General features: G+C 31.9%; 1 protein-coding gene across 2 annotated transcripts; it reads left to right on the top strand.

Moving 5' to 3' along the window:
• The first annotated feature begins 533 nt into the window (after positions 1-533).
• Positions 534-20061, top strand: RpIII128 (RNA polymerase III subunit RpIII128). 2 transcript variants are annotated; one of them, XM_074174899.1, is made up of 16 exons: positions 534-689; positions 1262-1416; positions 1854-2033; positions 2332-2620; positions 4787-5101; positions 5156-5407; positions 7439-7639; positions 7823-7985; positions 10346-10600; positions 10657-10857; positions 12269-12660; positions 15997-16240; positions 17076-17219; positions 17292-17493; positions 18629-18742; positions 19676-20061. In XM_074174899.1, the coding sequence occupies exons 1-16, from the start codon at positions 618-620 to the stop codon at positions 19893-19895; spliced, it is 3399 nt and encodes a 1132-aa protein (XP_074031000.1). In that variant the 5' UTR covers positions 534-617; the 3' UTR covers positions 19896-20061. The 2 variants fall into 2 exon arrangements, with proteins under 2 accessions (XP_074031000.1, XP_074031001.1); XM_074174900.1 differs by lacking the exon at positions 534-689 and adding an exon at positions 826-1143.
• Positions 20062-21031: the final 970 nt, after the last annotated feature.

The raw sequence follows: 21031 nt of genomic DNA, 5'->3' as shown, positions 1-21031 counted from the left end.
CATTTTGGAAATCCTAATCACAGAACAGGGTTATACTATTCTTTGTGTCCTCTGAGTACCTAGTCAGAGATATGATATTTTCACTCAAACTACTTCTGTGGATTCGATCCTCTCCTATGATATTGGTAACGCCACAGAATATTGGAACTTTACGCTGTATTTCGTCCACACAAAGTAGTGGAGTTTATGAAAATTGGCTTTTTCAAATCAAAGGCATCGCTTGAGTGTTCCTTCTCATTATTTATGTCAGAGCGACATCAGAATACATATTGGTGTTTACGAATGGGAAACGCTATCAGAGAGAGCTCGAGGAAAACTCCTATTGCACCAATATTGAGATAACGTACATTGTTTTCGATTAATTGACTGCTCACTCGATGTTTAAGTAATTTCAATCCACTTATCAAGGATATTTAAACTATCCACATTGTTATTTATTTATAGATGACTGGCTAATTATCCGAATGGCAGAGGCTTTTTACAAACAACTTCAAGTTAATGAAACCCAAAAGCCAAGAAGAAGAAGTTAGGTTCTCATTCTATTTAAAATTTTATTTTATTGCAAGAAGTTGAAAAGTAGCAATTTCTTGGTTAATGTTATTTTTGTTGTTTCAAAAATGCCTGATAAACATGCAGCGGATCTGTTTGGAGATCCAAAGATATACCGGAAACCTATTAAGGAAATTGAAGTAAATATGCTAGAAAGAAACATCCAACTATAAAAAAAATGTTTTCATAGACAATGTTAACACGTGCCTTGTGTTCTTTTTATACAAATTTTATGCAATGAAAAATGAGCACAAATGTGGTTAACGACAGCTTTGTTTATTTTTGTTGGCTTTTTATCCTACCTTCGACAGTTTACATCATTCAAAGAATCCAAACAATCCAGTGTACACAGACAACATGGTTGTTACTTTCAAAATAATCTGATTTAATTTTCGAAGAATTGATAAGGTTTTTTCTTTTTAATCCTATATAATATGGATCTCACAATGATTTCTTGCGTGTTAACATTTCATGTTGAAAAAAATATTTTCCTGATAATGAAATGACTGAAGTCTTCAAAACCCACAGGGATATCACAAGTAAAATACAGAAATTTTATTTTATTCCTTTCACATTAAACAAACAATCCAGCTCGTGAGTTTCTAGTCTAATGTTTTTAAATTTGTGCAGCTATATTACTGTGCTTTAGATGTTTCAATTCCCTTATATCATATTGGTGAAACTAATCGAAATTAAATATTTTTTATTCCAGGAAAAATGGAAATTGGTACCTGCTTTTCTCAAAATAAAAGGTTTAGTGAAACAACACATTGAATCTTTCAATTATTTCATAAATGTGGATATCAATAAAATTGTGGAGGCTAATGACAAGGTTACCTGTGATGCAGATCCTCTCTTCTACCTCAAGTAGGTTGACTAGTGGTAAATATGTTTAATCGAACCAAAGCACTCTCATAGAATATAAGTTATTAGACTTTTGTTATAATAGTCTACTATTTTGGTAACTTTTGGAAGTTTTTAGGGCCATAGAAATATGCAATTTATTTCCAATGTTTCGCTAGCCTACGTAACCATCTCCTTCAGAGAAGTTTCCATCTCTAACGACAACTTTTAACATCGGAGATGGAAGCCATCTTTTCTAATGAAACAACAGGAAGAAATTCCATACTTCAATGGCCTGCCAACCCGACAAAAGATACTCTTATATAATTTCAAAGCTATGCAAAATTGCATTCAATAGCTTCAAAATTTGCATACATATGGCTGAGTGAATTCAATTGTATTAATTGGATTGATATTGATTGTTGCAACTTCTGATTAGCTGATTCCATATCGAATTTCAGATACTTAAAGGTTCATGTTGGAACACCTGATGTTGTTGACGAAGTTTTTAACATTAGTAAACCAACTACACCGCACGAATGTCGTTTGAGAGATATGACTTATTCAGCTCCAATATCGGTTGATGTTGAATATACAAAGGACAAACAAAGAATTACAAAAACTGGACTTTTGATAGGGAGGTAAGTATAATATTTGTAGGTATCAAAAATATATATACTTACTGAAATTGCTACTACTACCATTATTAGTGTGAATTGACAGTTTTATTATGAATTTGACCAGTCTAATTACCAAAAGTCTAAAGAAAGAAATGATTAAAATCACTTTCTCAGTTTGAATTTTGTTCTTTCGAAAATGAATTATGTATCAGTTGATTGATTAACAAATCATGGTGATGATGATTCACCCACTAAAATATGAATATTTTTCATTCCTCATTAGTTTTGTTTGAAATGAAAATGAATGTTTCTCTTCCAGGATGCCTATAATGCTCCGATCTTCGAATTGTGTATTGAGAAATAAATCGGAATTTGAACTTGCAAAAATGAATGAGTGTCCTTTAGATCCGGGAGGGTATTTCGTGGTCAAAGGACAAGAAAGGGTTATTCTGATTCAAGAACAACTTGCTAAAAACAAAATGATTGTCGAGGAGGGCAAATACGGAGTACAGTGCCAAGTTGTCAGTTCTACTCACGAAAAAAAGTCGAGAACTATCATTTTCGTCAAAGGAAATAAATATTACATGAAACACAATACATTTACAGATGTAAGTAATCTTCTAGATACATTGATAAGAACATTTTTTTGGTTATTCATATGAAAGTGTTGTAAGGGGTAATTTTACTAAGAGTATTTAGCTTTTCGTCAGTAAAGGGATGTATGATTTCTCTATTTCTATGAGTCGGTCATCACAGGTTTCGAATCGTTTTCTTGTTTTAACCACTAGCAAGATAATATTTCCTGATCCGATTCTCTAATAATTTTTTTAAACGAATCTGAAACAATGTCAATAATTATGTTGTTTTATTACAAATCATTCAGTAACTTTATAATTTTAATGATGCCCATGAACTGATACAACACCTGATTGGTGTATTTTTAACATTTTGTTTTGTGTTAAAAATATTATATTTGAGATAAAACATTGACTTTTCTGTACATTTTGTGAAAGTGAGTGCAAAAACACTACTTCAGGAGACACTTGAGACATAAATGGACTGTTTAAAAAATAAGGTGAATGTGTTGTTGTGTTGTGTATCAGATGTTCTTGCTACATGGTTGTGCTAGATAGATAGATAGATAGATAGATAATATATTTGTCTCTTTAGGTTGTTCTTACAACATGAGATATGTCAAAAAAAATGAAAAACAAACAACAAGTACAAACACATTAACAATAGTCAATTTCACACAAAAGTTAAAACATATTGGATGGATACATATTAAAAATAGTACATATAATGCATACTACATAGATGAAAATGAATCAGCCACACTTTTGAATAAAATCGTCTAAAGTATAAAATGCTCCTTGGATTAAGAACTTTTTCAGTGTATGTTTAAAAGTTTTAATTTTTGTTTCCGATTTCATGCTTTCAGGCAATAAGTTGAATAAATATGCCCCTGCATACAGAGGTGATTTTTTGTGATGTGATCTGAGTATGGGTTGTAAGTGAAAGTCATTTTTCTTTCTCGTATTGTATCTGTGGTATTCACTGTTTTTGTTTAGTTTTCCTTTATTCAAAAAGGTATACGTCAGTAATTTATACAAATAAATAGATGTGAATGTTAAAACATTGTTATTTGTGAAGGTGTTCCTACACGATTCTCTGTAGTCTAAATCATATATCATTCTGATGAACTTTTTTGTATTCCAAAGACTCTGGATGTTTCTGTGGACCTTCCCCATACTATGATGATGCAGCTGATCGTGCTAGATACCAGTGCATAATATAAATTGATCAAGTAAGGTCTATGAAAATTTGACTTGAGTGTATAGAAAGCATAATATAGTTTATTTAGTTTTTTGCAAATAGAATCTTTTTGGTTGTTAAATGAGAACTTGTAGTCTAGTTCCATACCTAAGTATCGTGCTAACTCTGATGTGTTTATTTCAATATCATCAATATTTATTGTAAGATTGTGTGTTCGCCTGAAGGGACTTGTAAACTCTATGAACACCATTTTTTCTGTATTGTTAATTAGATGATTCACCTCAGACCAGTGCGAAAGTTCCTCTGTAACCAATTTAATTTTCTTTTGGAATTCAGTAGCGGTGTCAGCCACAACAATAACTGTGGTATCATCCGCATAGATAAAGGTTTGTCCATGCTTAATGTGAGTGAGTAAATCATTCACATAAAGCAAAAATAGCAAGGGGCCTAAGACACCACCTTGGGGAGTGCCAATTGTAATGTCAAAGTCATCAGAGAACTCGTCCTCAATCTGCACCTTAAGCGTCCTCCCAGATTATATTGATGAGTATTATATTGAAGTTATGCGCCGCTTGCGAGAAGCAATACAAAGAAAACATACCAAAAAGTGCATATCAGAACTGTTCGACGATTGTAAGGAACACTGGCACAAGTGTTATATCTGAGGAGTATTTTGAAGGGGACAAAATAGAAATTGATGAATAAATATTTTTTGAGAAAAATTAAATTTCACCTTGTTTTTTGAACAGACTTCATACATACAAACATTATTATCTGGTGCAATTTTTGGAATCCAAATTTATAATTTTTGAGATCAAAGATAGAAAATTGAAAGTTCTAGCATAAAATGAATTCAATAATTCTTCTCTCGAACACCAGAACAATAACACTCTTCTTGATGATTGTTTTGCCAATCAAGTTGGCATTTATTATGTGATGAAACAAATTTTATGAAGTGGTAATGAATTCCTAGATAATAGGTCTATTTTTTGTTTTAGCCTATTCCAATTTCCATTGTATTCAAGGCTTTGAATGTAATCAGTGATAAAGAAATATGTGAACTGGTAGGAGTATCTGATGCCACGAAGTTGGTTCCCACACTTGAGGAATGTCATAATTTGAAAATTTATACTCAGGCAGCAGCTTTAGAATATTTGGGAACTAAGCTTGTTGCGAAACGGTTCGTTACAGGTGCATCTAGAGTTAAAACTCCTTCAGATGAGGTCAGGGATCTGCTTGCAACAACGGTTCTGGCCCACATTCCCGTTCAATCTTTCAATTTTACACAGAAAGCTATCTATTTTGGACTGATGGTAGGTATTCAATTTATTATTTCTTTGATGGGATCAAAAATAATCTCCTTGCAGGTTAAAAGGGTTGTTGAAGCACAAAGTGATAAAAAATTGCTTGATGACAGAGACTATTATGGGAATAAGAGGTTAGAGTTAGCTGGATCGCTCATGTCTTTGATGTTTGAGGATGCATTCAAAAGATTCAATTGGGAACTGAAGTCAATCGCTGAGCAAACTATACCCAAAAATAGAACAGCTCAGTTCGACATCACTAAGTATATGAGAGCTGATATGATAACAAATTGTTTATTTTTTGCAATATCTACGGTAAGTTTATTTGTTTGTCTCTTCTGCTCACGATATATTCACTTTAAATGTATCTATCTTTTTAACATAGTGCAAAATAGGAAATGTTCCTCAATTTGGGTTATTACAGCAAATGCAAGAAATAAATAATTCATGAGTTTTTCAAATTCACTTCGAAAAGTATTCAAATTGATGTTTCAAATGTTGCGTTTTGATTTTTAAAGGGATTTGTTTCTAATTCACATATTGGCAATAGCGCCTATATCAAGTTGAAATAATTTATACGTATCTAGATATTCTACTTTAAAAACGGAAAATTATCTTTATAAATCAACAATTGAGGCAAAATATAAATTATAGTTCAATAACACAAGCCACATAAACAACAGTTGTTTTGTTATTTATTTATATAGAGGAAGATAGGTTAGGTGCACAAAATGTCATATGTCACAGAATAACTCGGAACAGAACAGCACGCCTCTGAAATATGTCATCTTTGTTTGTCTCATACAGGTAAAAGATTCATTGTCCTTTTTTAGCTATAACAGATGTTGCCAAATGGTGAAATAGAAACGAATCCCTTTAAATGTTGAATGATTATTTCATTCCTCTTTTTTAAGTATTCAAATAATATTTTAAAGAAAAAGGTTTAAATGATAAGTTTAAAATGCGTTGTTTTAGAGCTCTTTTATGAAAACAATTTGATTTTCTTCAGAAGGAACATTCCCATTGTCTGTCAATTTCATTTATAAACTTCCATCTGTCTAATAAGATAAACATTCAATCAACTAATAAAGTGTAATTTTGTCTTTTTTAAATTTATGGGTAGTATACTGTAACATTCAAAATGTTTAAATCATAAAAATCAAAATGGTGTCCGGGGCTAGCTCTTAAGCTCGTCCAGTCTTATCTCATAAATAGGTACCAATATGTCGAAGTGAACAACAAGATATTTGGAAAACGGTGGCTCACTTGTAAAATATCATGGTTCATATTCAAGCAAGTTTGAAGTTACCTCTGGAGTCCCACAGGGATCAAATTTGGGTCCCTTATATTTTGTTCTTTTTATAAATGATTTGCCAGACGTGCTGGAATTCTCAGAGTGTCTAATATTTGCTGATGACCCAAAAATTTATAAAAAATACAAACACTGAGGGACAGCGTAACGCTACAAAAAGATGTGGACAGGGTATATGAGTGGAGTTGGGGGAATACATTATTTTTCAATATTGATAAATAATGTTCAGTAATGTCGTTTACGTGCAAGAAAGACCCTATTCTCTTCAGTTATGAACTGAATAGGATCCCTCTTGAAACAAATATAGAAATAAAAGAGCTAGGAATTACATATAATAATACATTATCATTCAAGGCTCACATAAGAAATATTACCAATACATTGGTTAGACGTAAATTGGAATTTGGATCAAATATATAGTTAGGAGTCCTTTATTCAACTTATATTATCTACCATAAAAAAAACAAGTTCTGCAATATGACTCAGTAAAAATATTCTTTCAAATGTTATTTCGAACTCACACTTCTTTCACAAACTGAACTACATCTGATCAAAAACCTATTCCAATTAGAACAATAGGAAACAATATTTAAAGTAAAAAATAACAGTATTCGGAGTAATAATAAACTTGTATTCAACATCAACGATTGTAACTCAAGGGTTAGAAATGATTTCCATGTAATGACAATATGTACAAATAAGGGATTGTATGATTCTCTCACAAGTTGCGAAAGCTGTGAAATAAATTGTCACACTTCAGTGTGAGATTTCCACTTGATAGTTTACAAAACCATGACACGTGTTTTGCTGTACTATGGCATCTTCAGACGTCACAATCTTGACTAAACAAGTTATGTGTTATGCATGACTCAGAATTCTGTTACATTGATGACAAAGATTTCTGTGACGTGCATGCCAATACATTTTTGAGAAGTTTGAAATAGAAACAAAAAATTGTAAGATGAACTATTGATGTTGTGTCAGGATACTATTCCTAGATTTTTGATTTTGTTACTAATTTTATTACATTTTAGGGCAATTGGACAATAAAGAGGTTTAGAATGGAAAGGCTTGGTGTGACACAAGTTTTATCAAGGCTTAGTTATATTTCCGCCCTAGGTATGATGACGAGGGTCCAGTCTCAGTTTGAAAAAACAAGAAAAGTTTCTGGACCAAGGTCTCTTCAACCTAGTCAGTGGGGTATGTTATGTCCCAGTGATACACCAGAAGGAGAGGTAAGTGGCGGTTTCAAGTTTGTTGATTTATATTATTCATTCAAGTATTTGGTTATATTTCTTCTAGTTCAAAGAGAATAATGCTATCCATTTTTTCATTATCGTATTTCTTTTCACCCTATAAAAATATCCTACGTAGAATCACAACTGAATCAATATATAATTAAAATAATGTGATTTTAGGCATGCGGATTAGTGAAAAATCTTGCTCTCATGGCACACATCACAACGGAGGTTGAAGAAGAACCTTTGATTCGACTTGCAAGAAATTCAGGAGTTCAGCTAATAAATATGGTAGCTAGTTTTTCCATCCATTCACCGAAAACTTATTTAGTTGTTCTCAATGGTAAGTATCTTTAAAAAAACTGTTTAGTTGTGAGTTGTTATATTCTTTTTGAATCCTAAAGGCTCAGGGTGTCCTTCCACAATATTTTTCTGTCACATTGTTATTTGTGTTTTGCCATATTAATATTTTCAACGAATGTTTTCCAATCAAATACATACATTTTCGTAAAAACAAAAATTGTTACTCGAATTCTCAAATTAAGGAATGCAAAAGTAGGTTAGATACCTACATTATTATGTCTATCCAAAACGAATGGAAATATCAAATACGAATACTTGAAAACAAAAACTGAGTATGATAAGTTGTTAATATCGTCAAAACAGGAAAATTATAAACAGCGTATAAAAAATTCTGATAACAAAACAAAATGTATGTGGAGTATTTGCAACGAAATTACCGGCAAAGTGAAGAGGCAAAGCTGTGACATACCTGGTGATCCAATAGATATATCGAATAAATTCAATAATTATTTCAGCAAAATATCCTCAAAATTAGTTGAGAATAATAATGAACATTTCACTTGTGAAATAGTGGAAAACCCTCAGTCGATGTGTATACAACCAATAACTCCAAATGATGTGGTTGCAATGTCGAATAATTTGAAGAACAAATATTCAAGAGGACAAGATGAAATTCCTTGTTTGATAAGAAAATTCACAATAGTAATTATAGATATTTTAACACACATAATGAACAATTCCTTGAATTTTGGCATTTTTCCTTCGCAACTCAAGCTTTCAGTTATACAACCATTACACAAAAAAAGGGATTCAAATAGTATTGAAAATTTTGGACCCATAAGCTTACTCCCAAGTTTCTCTAAATTATTTGAATCCGCAATGTGTAATAAAGTTATACAGTTTTTTCATGAGTGTAATATCTTCAGTGATAATAAACATGGCTACTTACAAAAAAAATCAACACAAACGGCAATCTTCCAATATATGCAGAACATAATTGATCTAATGGAAAAACGGCATCTAGCTCTGGGTATGTTTCTTGACTTGTCAAAAGCATACGACTGTCTAGATCATAATATCTTGTTAATCAAATTAGAGAAATATGGAATAAGAGGAAATGCTCTGAAATGGTTTCACTCATATTTAGCAAACAGACAACAGAGAGTCGGTATCACTAAAGACTCAAAAAACTTCAAATCTGATATTACAACAACATCTATAGGTATACCGCAAGAAAGTGTAGCGGGCCCACTGTTGTTCGTTATATTTATGAATGATTTATGCAAATCTGAATTAGCAGAGAATCAATTTATAACCATATATGCTGATGATACACGTCTTCTGGCAGGGGGAGAAACATATCCGGAGATGATGGTAAACTATTGTAACATTTTTCAGAAAACAAAAAACTGGTTGAAAACAAATAAGTTAGTATTGAACGAGTCGAAAACTAAAGTGATGCTATTTGCAAACTATCTAACAGCAGAGGAAAAACCAAAAGTTTTTGGGTATTTACATTGATAAATGGCTGAACTGGTCACAACAACATATAGAGGAAATCTCCTCGAAGCTTACAAAAGTGTCCTATGGACTGAGAATAATCAGAAAACATCTAGAAAAGCAAACAGCTTTATCTCTTTACTTTCTAAATTTTGAATCTGTCATGAGATACGGAATAATTTTTTGGGGATCCAACAAGAAAACAAATAGAATATTTGTTATACAAAAAAGAGTAATGAGACTAATCAATAACAAACATTATAAGGACTCTTGTTGAACAGTTTTTATGAATAATAACATCATGACTGTATATGCTCTGTATATTTTTGAATGTTTGATGTATTTGTTTAAAAATAGAGAACTTTTTAGTCTAAATGCTACAGAACACGAATATAACAACACTAGGAGGCATGACCTCATTTATCCATATCATACATTGAGACTTACTGAAAAATCTCCCTATTACCAGTACTTGTTAGACATTCTACTAGTAGCAATCAATTAAAAAAAAACATCATCAAAAGGATACTTGTAGATCTAGAACCCTATTGTATTGAGGATTTGTTTAAATTTCAAACAGTTAGAATTATTATCATCAAATTGAAAATATAACTTCAGAAACAAATTATATTTCTAGTTTTATATTTTTTGGCCGAAATGAAGGCCCATTTAACTATCTTTTGTATATGAAATTACCTTCAATTTATTATATTAGGTTTCAGTTCACTTTGTCCTTTTAGATTGTTCGTGCATTTACATATCAATTTATTGAACATACATTGAATTGCAATTTTGCCAAACTCTAACTAGAATCTTATAGTAAAATAATCATGTGATAGAATATAAGTGGAAAATATCAAGCAATATTCGAAATTCCTACTGTGACTTTTTTAATTACAGGTAATATATTGGGGATAACGAGAAAATACAAATATCTCATTCGGGTGTTTAGGTTGGCCCGAAGAAAGGGACACATTTCAAGTTACGTTTCGATCTATCCGAGCGATTTACATAGAACTGTCTATATCAATTCTGATGGCGGAAGATTATGTAGGCCGTACATTATTGTAGAAGATGGAATTCCCTTGGTAACTGAAACCCATATTTCCGAATTGGAGAAAGGTATGCGAGCTTTCGAAGATTTTTTGCAAGAAGGTAAGCATTTTCAAGTTTTTTGAGGTTAGTTTTATTTGAACCATATTTATTTTTAGGTTTGATTGAGTTTTTGGATGTAAACGAAGAGAATGATAGTTATATAGCTTGTTATGAAAAGGATATCACTCCTGAAGTAACTCATTTGGAGGTAGCCACATTCACATTATTGGGAGTATGTGCTGGGTTGATACCGTACCCGCATCACAATCAGTCACCGAGAAATACCTATCAGTGCGCCATGGGAAAACAGGCGATGGGTGAGTTTTCTTAATATTTAATTGTATTCACAGAGAATAATATTACTCATACACGTACATATAACATGAACCTAACATAACAACATTACATTCGGTAAATGGGCCTTCTCCACTTTGTGTATTTTAGAACTTGGGTTCTAAATCATCTCAGTGTAAGAGCATCAGGCCCCTCACACCCCCATAAGACTGAGAGAAATGATATTTGAACTGGCTAATCCAATAACTATTGAAGGTTATCCGGATATACATCCAGTGGGACTAATGGAACATTAGTCATTGGACCCCAAAAATAGAAAAAATGAGACTTATGTAATTAATGTGACTTGTGGAGCTGGTGCTTACGATTTACAAGAGATTATATATCTGGGTTAAAAACTTTAAACGCAAATCACTTTCCACACAAAGCTGTTTTAAGGCTTTTTTTTAAATAATAATAACGTTTATTCAAATAGAAATCAATCAAAATAGAAATGCACAGAAATACATATGTGGTGTTTACATCGTAATAAACTTATGAATAAACAGACAAGATGGCCCATTAAGACCGTGAGGTTGAGCATGGGCACAATTTTTGTCTAATTGTTTTACAAGTCACATACAAGTCAATTAATCATCATTAATCGAAATCTATGAAAAACAGTAGAAATCGGTGAAAAAAAACGGGGGAGAAATATAATATATTTAAAGTTTCTGTATTTAAAATTTACATTTATCAATTCATAAGGGACTTCTTGGCTTATCCTCAATTTGATAAGAAATAAATGGTTGGTGTATCTTTTAACTAGAAGTTGTCTCAAAAATGCTATGAACAATATTCCTATCAAGTTGTTTAATGTATTTCTTGAAGATATTTTTATCATCCGAAGTGAGTTCATTGTTTTCATGTATACCTTATATTTCTCAGGTAACATGTTGAAACATTTCCCAGCCAGATATGTGTAACTACGTTGACCGGCTGTTTTTTTTATTTGTTTATTGTATTATTTGTTTTATTTCTTGTTTCATAACTATGCTCTGGACCTTCCAAAAATGTTTTGTTCCTGTAAATATGTTCGAAAGAACTGGATACTCTCCCCTAGCCTTTATCCAAAATGGAAAAAACAATTCAAAAGTATTAAGTGTTTCCAGCGACCCGCTAATGGGTCGCGATCCATAGTTTGGGAACCACTGCTCTCATGTCAAACTATTTGATTGATGTGATTTTGACTTCTTGATTTATAACATTCCATCACACATTCAATGAACAATGAAATTTTATCTGACTATCAATCTATCTCTCTACCAAAATTCTACGAGTTTAGAAACAGTATTTTGGCTTGGAAATATTTAATTCAGTTTAGTGTTTTATAATCCAGTTTGATAAAAAAAGACAAGAAGAAAATTTTAACATATATTTTCATTTTCTCTACAGGTACTATTGGATACAACCAACAGAACAGAATGGACACAGTAATGTACAATCTTGTTTATCCTCAAGCACCCATGGTAAAAACAAAGACAATCGAATTGACAAACTACGATAAACTTCCTGCTGGTCAAAATGCAATAGTTGCTGTTATGAGCTACAGTGGATACGACATAGAAGATGCCCTGATCGTCAACAAAGCCTCTATAGATAGGGGTTTTGGTCGGTGTTCAGTTTACAGAACGGTCAAGACTATTTTGAAGAAATATCCTAATCAAACTTATGACAGAATCCAGGGCCCAATGTTAGATGCAGCCACCAATCAGCCTATATGGAAGCATGCTTGCCTTGATAAAGATGGAATTGTAGCCCCAGGAGAGTTGGTTCAAAAAGGACAGGTAAAGTCGTTCGAAAAGTCCACAGTACTTCATATATGGTCAAACATTTTCGGCATAATATCAAAATTATACAGTCACATCTGATATTTTTATGTCTTTCTTATAAAACAACTTTTACATTTGAAATACACTTCACATTAATTATCACTTTTTCATCGAAGCCATATATCGGTAAAACATCGCTCTTCAGGCTCGCACAAGGTGTTTAAAAACATTTTTGATCACATTTTTGGCTACTGATCACAAATGTAAAGTCAAAACTTGGCACTTCTGCCTGTTGTCAGAGATACGGAAGAAATCATTCTTCTGAAGTTAATCATAAAATATGCCATATTATAAGAAAATAAACTTCTATTGACTGAAAAAATTTGTTTAGTGGTGAATAAAAACATCAGTAACAAAAAGTCTGTAGAACGCTCGCAAAGGTCAGAAGATAAGACCCATCAGCAAAAAATGTATGAGACATCTGGTGATAGGATCAATGTCAATAAAAATACCACCGAAAAAATTTGAGATAAACAAAAAGGAAATTCCCAAATGAAATAGCTGACTGCTGATTTGACACCAGACTTCAGTGGAGGATACAAGTTTCATATATTGCTACATTCAATTGAAAAATTATTTTTGTTTATCTTGATTACCTCCATATGTCTTTCTAAATTATCAGGACAAATGTTTTTCACCTATTGTGAGCAACCTATCGAAATCTTCGTAATTTCATCAACGTCACACATTTTCCTACAAATGATTGTGAATTTTTTTCATGTGTCCCTGTGTAACAGCCCGTTTCTACATCTGGAGCATGCATCATCACTTGTGCCTATGCGACTCTGTTTTAATTAGGAAAAAGATGAAAAATAATTGCTCTTGATTGAGTGGGTTCCTTATAGGACTTTTCAAGCTATCTGATTTTTGAATAGCATTTTCTCCTTTGCTTCAAAAATATTGAATAATTTAATATCTCGATGGTTAAAGATTCAAAAGTCAATGAGCTTTGGCACATTATTTTAAAATCAATACTAACTGAAGAATATGTTTTTATGTCTCCATCTATGTGCCAGTCACAGTACTTTTCGAATCACCTAGTATGATTGTTTTCTTCAAGAGAAATAATCTTGTTTAAATTGAAAGGGGTGTGTATTTTTGGGAAAGGTTTCGGCATTCTACTTTTCACTTTTTATTCAAAAAAATGTGGGAATCTTCCAAAGAAAGGAAGGAAGCAATAAATTTTAAAAGAAGAAACTTTATACGTAGATGTGTAGTCCATGCAAAGAAGTAACTTTCAGACACAAACTGGAAGAAAAAGCCCTCTCGAAACAACTACCTTCATATAAACATTGAATTGCATGAAAGAAAAAATACTTTTGAAACAACTACTTTTATATGAACATTGAATTATACGAAAAAAACACTTTCTCCTATTCAGTTTGTACTTGAAATCTTCGTTATGGAATTGATTCAGATGTTATTCACAGGATTGTTACACATATGGCAATGTTCCATGTAAGTGAAATTTCACCTCTTTCATATAACTTTATTTTGGAGGAATCCTGTGAGTGATATCTGATTTAATTCCATAAAGAATGTTTGGAATACAAGTAGAGAAAAGTGTTACTTGTATAATTCAATGTTCATATTAAAGCAGATGTTTCAAAATGTTTTTCTTTCGTGTAAAACAATGTTTACATGAAAGTAGTTGTTTCGAGAAGGCTTTTTCTTCTAGTTTGTGTCTGACATCTGAACTCAGTTCCCTGAAGTTTTCGTTTTATTAATTTAAGGTCAGTATTGATTAAAGCTCAGTTATTTAGTATTTGCTCATGTAGACTCTAGAATTAGGTACGGTGTTTGTTTCTGGGGTGGGTCAACTTCTGCACAAAATGTATTCGATGCACAAAAGCGCATTGTACGATAATAATAGTAATAATAATAATAATAATTGTATTAGTCTGAAGAAACACAGTTTTTAGACACGTCAATACAATTTCTAAAATAGGTTTGAGAGGATAAGATTCGTCAATATAGTTTTTAAAAAAAATACTTGTGGATAAATTAGATTTACAAAAAAATACAAGTTAACAAGATAAAATTCCAATCTTATAAAAATTGACTAAAATGTAAAGCCATGAGCTTTACAAATTATAAATCACATAGCTAACATATTATATATATATATATATATATATATATATATATATATATATATATATATATATATATATATATATATTCAAAGTTGAGTAAAAGTTCGGGAGGTGACCACAAAAGTGTCTCTTTCTTCTTGAATAACTTCGAAAAATTGATTAATTTTATATAAAGGATGTTTGGTTGATATTTTCTTCAATATGTTTTTTAATCTTCTAAATGGCAAGTTACGAAATTCATAGCTTAATCCTTTATTATCTGTCCTTTCTTCTCAACCTATTAGCTGTAGGAACAAGGTTTAATTTATTTCTTGTATCGTGTTGGTGTATATCCTTGTGAGCAACTTTATTCATCAAGTTTTTTTGAACAAGAAGCCAGAATATAGGATCATTATTTTAAGTTTTACAGATATTGGTCGACACTTTTCATCATAATTGGCAGATATTATGCTTCTTACTGCAGATTTTTAAACAACAAATATTCTATTAAGATGATGTACCTTTGATGCATTATTCCAATTGATATACCATACCTAAGGACTGAATGAAAAAGTGAATAAGTTGCAAGTGCCGCACTTTGATTTACTATTTTTTCAATTCTCCTGATAGCAAAAACTGTCTTACTAAGTTTACTCCACACGCTATTTATATGCTCTATCCATTTCAGGTTGGAATCTATTTGTACTCCCATGCATTGCAAATATTTCCCAAAAAAGATTCTTGTAGACAGTATTTTGAAAAATGTAAAATTTCAACTCTTGCATCCGTTTATGTATTTGAAATGTGTGTATATGTGTTTAAAAATAAGTCGATTTCCACATTAACTAATAGTATTCATCACCACGATTTGATAATCAAAAACCGGTTCCATGTGCCGATTGCGAAATTAAAAGTGACTCATTCTGGGCCAAAATACATTGGTCCAGAAAATTACAATAACCTTCCTGAATATCTGAAGGTTTTAAAGCAACTGTATAATTTCAAAAAACACTAAAAGTATATCTGTTAAAAAGTTATTATACACTAGCAGAATTTTTTAATGATTCTTAGGTCTGAACTTATTTTATTATCGTCTCATTTAATTTTTATAATTGACTCTTAGTATCTTTATTTTATTGTGTTGACGGTTTCCTATACAACTTTATATTGTCTTTATGGAAAAACAAACATATATAAAAATTTATTTTATTTTAAGGTATTGGTCAACAAATCTACTCCGATACTATCAACTGTACCGGGAAGCACTAACACTACTTCAACTGAATATAAAGACGTGCCAACTACTTATAGAACAGATGAACCAAGCTACGTAGACAAAGTTTTGGTCACCACTATTGATAATGATTCTACTCATTTGGTGAAAGTGCTACTTCGACAAACAAGATGTCCTGAAATTGGAGACAAATTCAGTTCTCGTCACGGCCAGAAGGGTGTTGTAGGTAAGACAAAATTATTCCCTACAATGGGGAATGTTCCTCCTGACGAAAATCAAGTAGTTCTCATAAAAGAGCTCTTAAACAACGCATTTTAACCTTATCATTTCAACCTTTTTCTTTAAAAAATTATTCACATACTTGAAAAAGAGGAATGAAATAATTCATTCAACATTTAAAGGGATTCGTTTCTATTTCATCATTTGGCAACATTGGTTATAGCTAATAAAGGACAATGAATCTGTTACCTGTATGAGACAAACAAAGATGACATATTTCAGAGGCGCCCTGTTCTATTTATTTATGGTCCGAGTTCCGAGACATTCTGTAACATATGACATTTTGTGCACCTAACCTATCTTCCGCTTTATAAATAAATAACAAAACAACTGTTGTTTATGCGGCTTGTGGAGGTGGTATTGAACTATAATTTATATTTTGCCTTAATTGTTGATTAATAAAGATAATTTTCCCTTTTAAAAGTAGAATATCTAGGTACGTATAAATTATTTCAACTTGATATAGGCGCTATTGCCAATATGTGAATTAGAAACAAATCCCTTTAAACATTAAAACCCAACATTTGAAACGTTAATTTGAATACTTTTCGAAGTGAAATTGAAAAACTAATGAATTAAACTCAACTTTATGTTGTTCAAACTTGCATTTGCTGTAATAACCCTAAATGAGGAACATTCTCCATTCAGAAAAATGTTTTTTTTTCAAATGTTCTATTTTTCAATAGGTTCACATATTCAGTTTGATTTTCGTCTTCATTTTGGCATTATTAAAAAACTATATCACAACTCAATTTTAATGATTTAATATTTTAATACTTCAGGATTAGTTGTGGAACAAGAAGATATGCCGTTTAATGAACAAGGCATATGTCCCGATATTATAATGAACCCTCATGGATATCCTTCTAGGATGACAGTAGGAAAATTGATAGAACTTTTATCAGGAAAAGCAGGATTGCTTGAAGGTACGGAGAAGTTCCTTGATTATTCGATTTTTGGTTTTTCAGATTGATTCTGAGCTGAATTATTGTTTTCAGGCAAATTTCATTACGGAACTGCCTTCGGTGGTTCGAAAGTAAGTGATGTCAGCGAGGAGTTGGCAAATCATGGTTTCAATTATTTAGGCAAAGATGTGTATTACTCTGGGATAACTGGAGATCCGCTTGAAGCATACATTTATTCAGGACCTGTTTACTACCAGAAGCTCAAGCATATGGTACAGGATAAAATCCATGCCAGGTAATATCAGACATTGAAATAATTGATGTTTGTAGGTCACATATTTTATGAACCGTCGTTGGACCCATTCAAGCAATTGATTGTGTGTAGTATAAATAGGAGACCAGATAAGACGCCATATTCTAGACAGTATCTAACAAATTAATTGAAGAGTGTAATGAAATTTTCCATATTTTCGAAATCTATACAGTTTTTAAATATGAGCCCTAACATTCTTTTCCCAGCAGTTACATATTTTCTATGTGAAGTGTGAATGTGTTTGGTATCAAAGTTTACTCCCAAGCCTTTGCAGCTGTCTGTTTTTACCAGCAAATAATCATTTATCGAATACTTGTGCTCAATAGTGGTATGTTCGCTACACAAGGTAGTTACTTGACTTGAGTGGAAAATTGTTTGAGAACACCAAAGAGCTAATTTATTCAAAGCATTTTGTAGTATCTCATTCTCATTAGGTGACTCTATGATATGAAAAATCTTCAGAGCATCGTCACTATCTATATTTAATCCTATATCGTTGATGAACGGGAAGAATAGTGGCGCCCTCTGTGTAGCGCCACTGGTAGCACTGTATTCATCTTATTTGTGTCCTCTGGGTCTACCTGAAGCTATTTTCTAAAGCACAAGTTTCAAGTTATCGTTTGTGTGATGTCATTGGATTAGTTATAGTAGATTTTTTGTGATGAAGCCATGTTGTTCAGGAATTATTATATACTGTACTTTAGGAGATATTCTATTGTAGATACATATCTCAAATTCCTTCGCAAGTTAAACAGCAAGGTGATGGGTCCAAAGTTTTTCATGTCATTCATCTAACCTGTTTTAAAAATGGCAATGACTTAACTTATTTTTCAAACCTGTGGACATGAATGATACAAAAATTTTCCCTTCCTCAAACTCTTTGACGTGCAATGTATATAGGGTGATCTGTTCAAAATAAACAAGTTGTCACATTTACTGAGGAAATAAAAGTGTGACGATATTAAAGAGGTAAATGGGTATAGGGTGGCGTTTATAATAATACGGATTGATGCTAGAATTAACATAATATATACATACAAATTTTGATTGCTAGTAAAAATAAATATACAGTTGCGTTTTACAACAAGAAAAGTGTTTCAACGATTTGAACTTTCAGGGCACGCGGTCCTAGAGCTGTTTTGACCAGACAACCAACTGAAGGAAGAAGTCGAGATGGTGGTTTGCGATTAGGAGAAATGGAGAGAGATTGTCTCATCGGTTATGGTGCCAGGTAATCTCGATTTTTTTTCTTAGATACTACCTGAAATTTTGATAAAAATCGAAAACTAAGCCAATTTATGATTGAATGGTATGAAACTACTTGTTAATGAATGGCTCCCATTGTAAGTAATATTTCAAGACAAATGTGTCAAATTTTCCATAACGAAATCTCTTATCTTTATTACACGGAGTGCACTGCCTGATTCGTTCCCTTTCCCACATAATATATGTTCAACTCGGAAAATATAAATATCAAAAAATTAAAAAAATCTGTCATGTGGATGCAAAAATAAATAATATATTGCAAAAAATTAAGGGATTGTTACAATTTGAGAATTTACATGAAAACTTAAAGATTTTTTAAACTGGAAACCTCAGTTTTTTCCCCAAATATTCTGATTGTTACATATTTTTAGACGTGAGTAACTGCATAAAAATATCTGTTCAAGTATTTAAAGAACAGTTGAATTTTTTGTATGTACTCAACAGATACGAGAAGAGATTGAAAATCTTTTGATGAAAATAACATTTTGCATTTTTCTAAAATCGAACTTTAAACAGTCTTATAGACAATTATGTGGATATAAACTCAAAAATTTGCATATCTAATATTTCTCTTCAAAAATAAAAAAAGAAATTTTGATTAGAGTCAAATGTTTCATATAGTTTTTATTATAATTTTGTTCTCAAAACTTTCGACTTCAATTTGCATGATAAATTTTGTTACTGCCGTGGATTTTTGGAATTGCTTCCTGACGTTTTGCTAGCCCACCGATGACTCATCGGAGATATTAACTCAAAATGTATAAACCTCTGAAGAAGCTAGCCAATCGCGCCAGCGAAACGTCAGGAAGAAATTCCAAAAATCCACAGCCTTCGAACCCGAAAAATAGTGACACTAAATGTTATTCTGTTAATAATGTGTAAGGTATTTTTTTTTCAGTAATATGCTTATTGAAAGATTGATGGTGTCCAGTGATCAATGTCAGGTAGATGTTTGCAACAAGTGTGGTAGATTAGGATATTGCGGATGGTGCAACAGTTGTAAAAGCTCTGGACAAGTATCGACCATAACCATGCCTTATGCTTGCAAGCTACTTATTACAGAATTACAAGCCATGAATATATCTGCCAGACTCACTCTCACCCCCTACTGTGGGTGAATTTGTTTTGTAAATATTAAGGGAATGAAGTTAAGAAACTGTATAATTAAATTTTAATTTCTGTGATTTTTCAATTGACTAGTCTGATAAGTTTTATATATATGTGTATGTATGATGCCTTTATTTTATAATCTTTGACTGATGAATAAATTCTATTATTACATTATTTTTACATTGTTGATGAATCTATATCAAAATGCATGCTTTACTTCACCTTAAATTTGAGATGACGCCGACAGATTAACTTTTGAAAATCTGTTCAAACTATATCAACTCATTTAAATGTTGGATCTGATTATTGTTACTTGGCTTCTGATACATCCACAACGTCTAGACTCTAGAGGTTCATTGCTCATGAAGAAAAATGAAATATTTGTGTAATGATGGACATGCAAGACTGAATTTTCTGTGTAGACTGTACAATTCCCTTTGACTCCGCGTTTAGGTCAATGATACACAGAGCTTTCGCAATCCCTTTACCGGAAAAGAATTTCCAAGATGAAATAAAAATAACTAAGCAAATTGCAGTGAACAATCAGATACCAATTTCCCTAATTAAAAAGATAATATCAGGTAAAACTTACAAAACACTACAATATAGCCAAGTACAGTAGCATCAATTACTCAGGTAAACTTTCAGATAATATTTAAAATTATTTCTCTAAATACAAAATTTCAACAGCTTTCACAAGTAATAATAATGTAGGTAGAACCCTGTTTAATGCAAAACCCAAACGGGATAGAAAGTCAGGTATATATAGAATAGAGTGTGAAATAAGACTGCGTGAACACGTCTGATTGGACAAAAAATTTGCAATGTATGAACATCTTCAAGAATCAAACTACAAGATAAATAAAGATAACCTCAAAATCCTACATATATGTAATAAAGGGAGAAAAATGAATCTGTTGGAGGCCATGGAAATTAACAAATCAATTAAAAACCAGAAACATATACCCCTAAACGAGCAACTTGATTTATGAGTTTAACAACCCCTAGAATTTTCAGGATGGTATTTAAAGTTGGCATTCTGTCTCTCAAATACCTGTCCTTGCAGCATACCTGAAAATTCTATAAAATCCATGTTTCAAAATTCAGATTCCAGTTTTATACTTGATAATGGGATCAAACCCAA

Source organism: Leptinotarsa decemlineata, unplaced genomic scaffold, assembly GCF_025532065.1.
Source record: "Leptinotarsa decemlineata unplaced genomic scaffold, Ldec_3_MD MMD2_tig00000882_RagTag_RagTag, whole genome shotgun sequence".
Taxonomy (NCBI): domain Eukaryota; kingdom Metazoa; phylum Arthropoda; class Insecta; order Coleoptera; family Chrysomelidae; genus Leptinotarsa; species Leptinotarsa decemlineata.
Note: the sequence above shows the minus strand (reverse complement) of the source record. Positions and strands in the feature narration are given on the sequence as shown.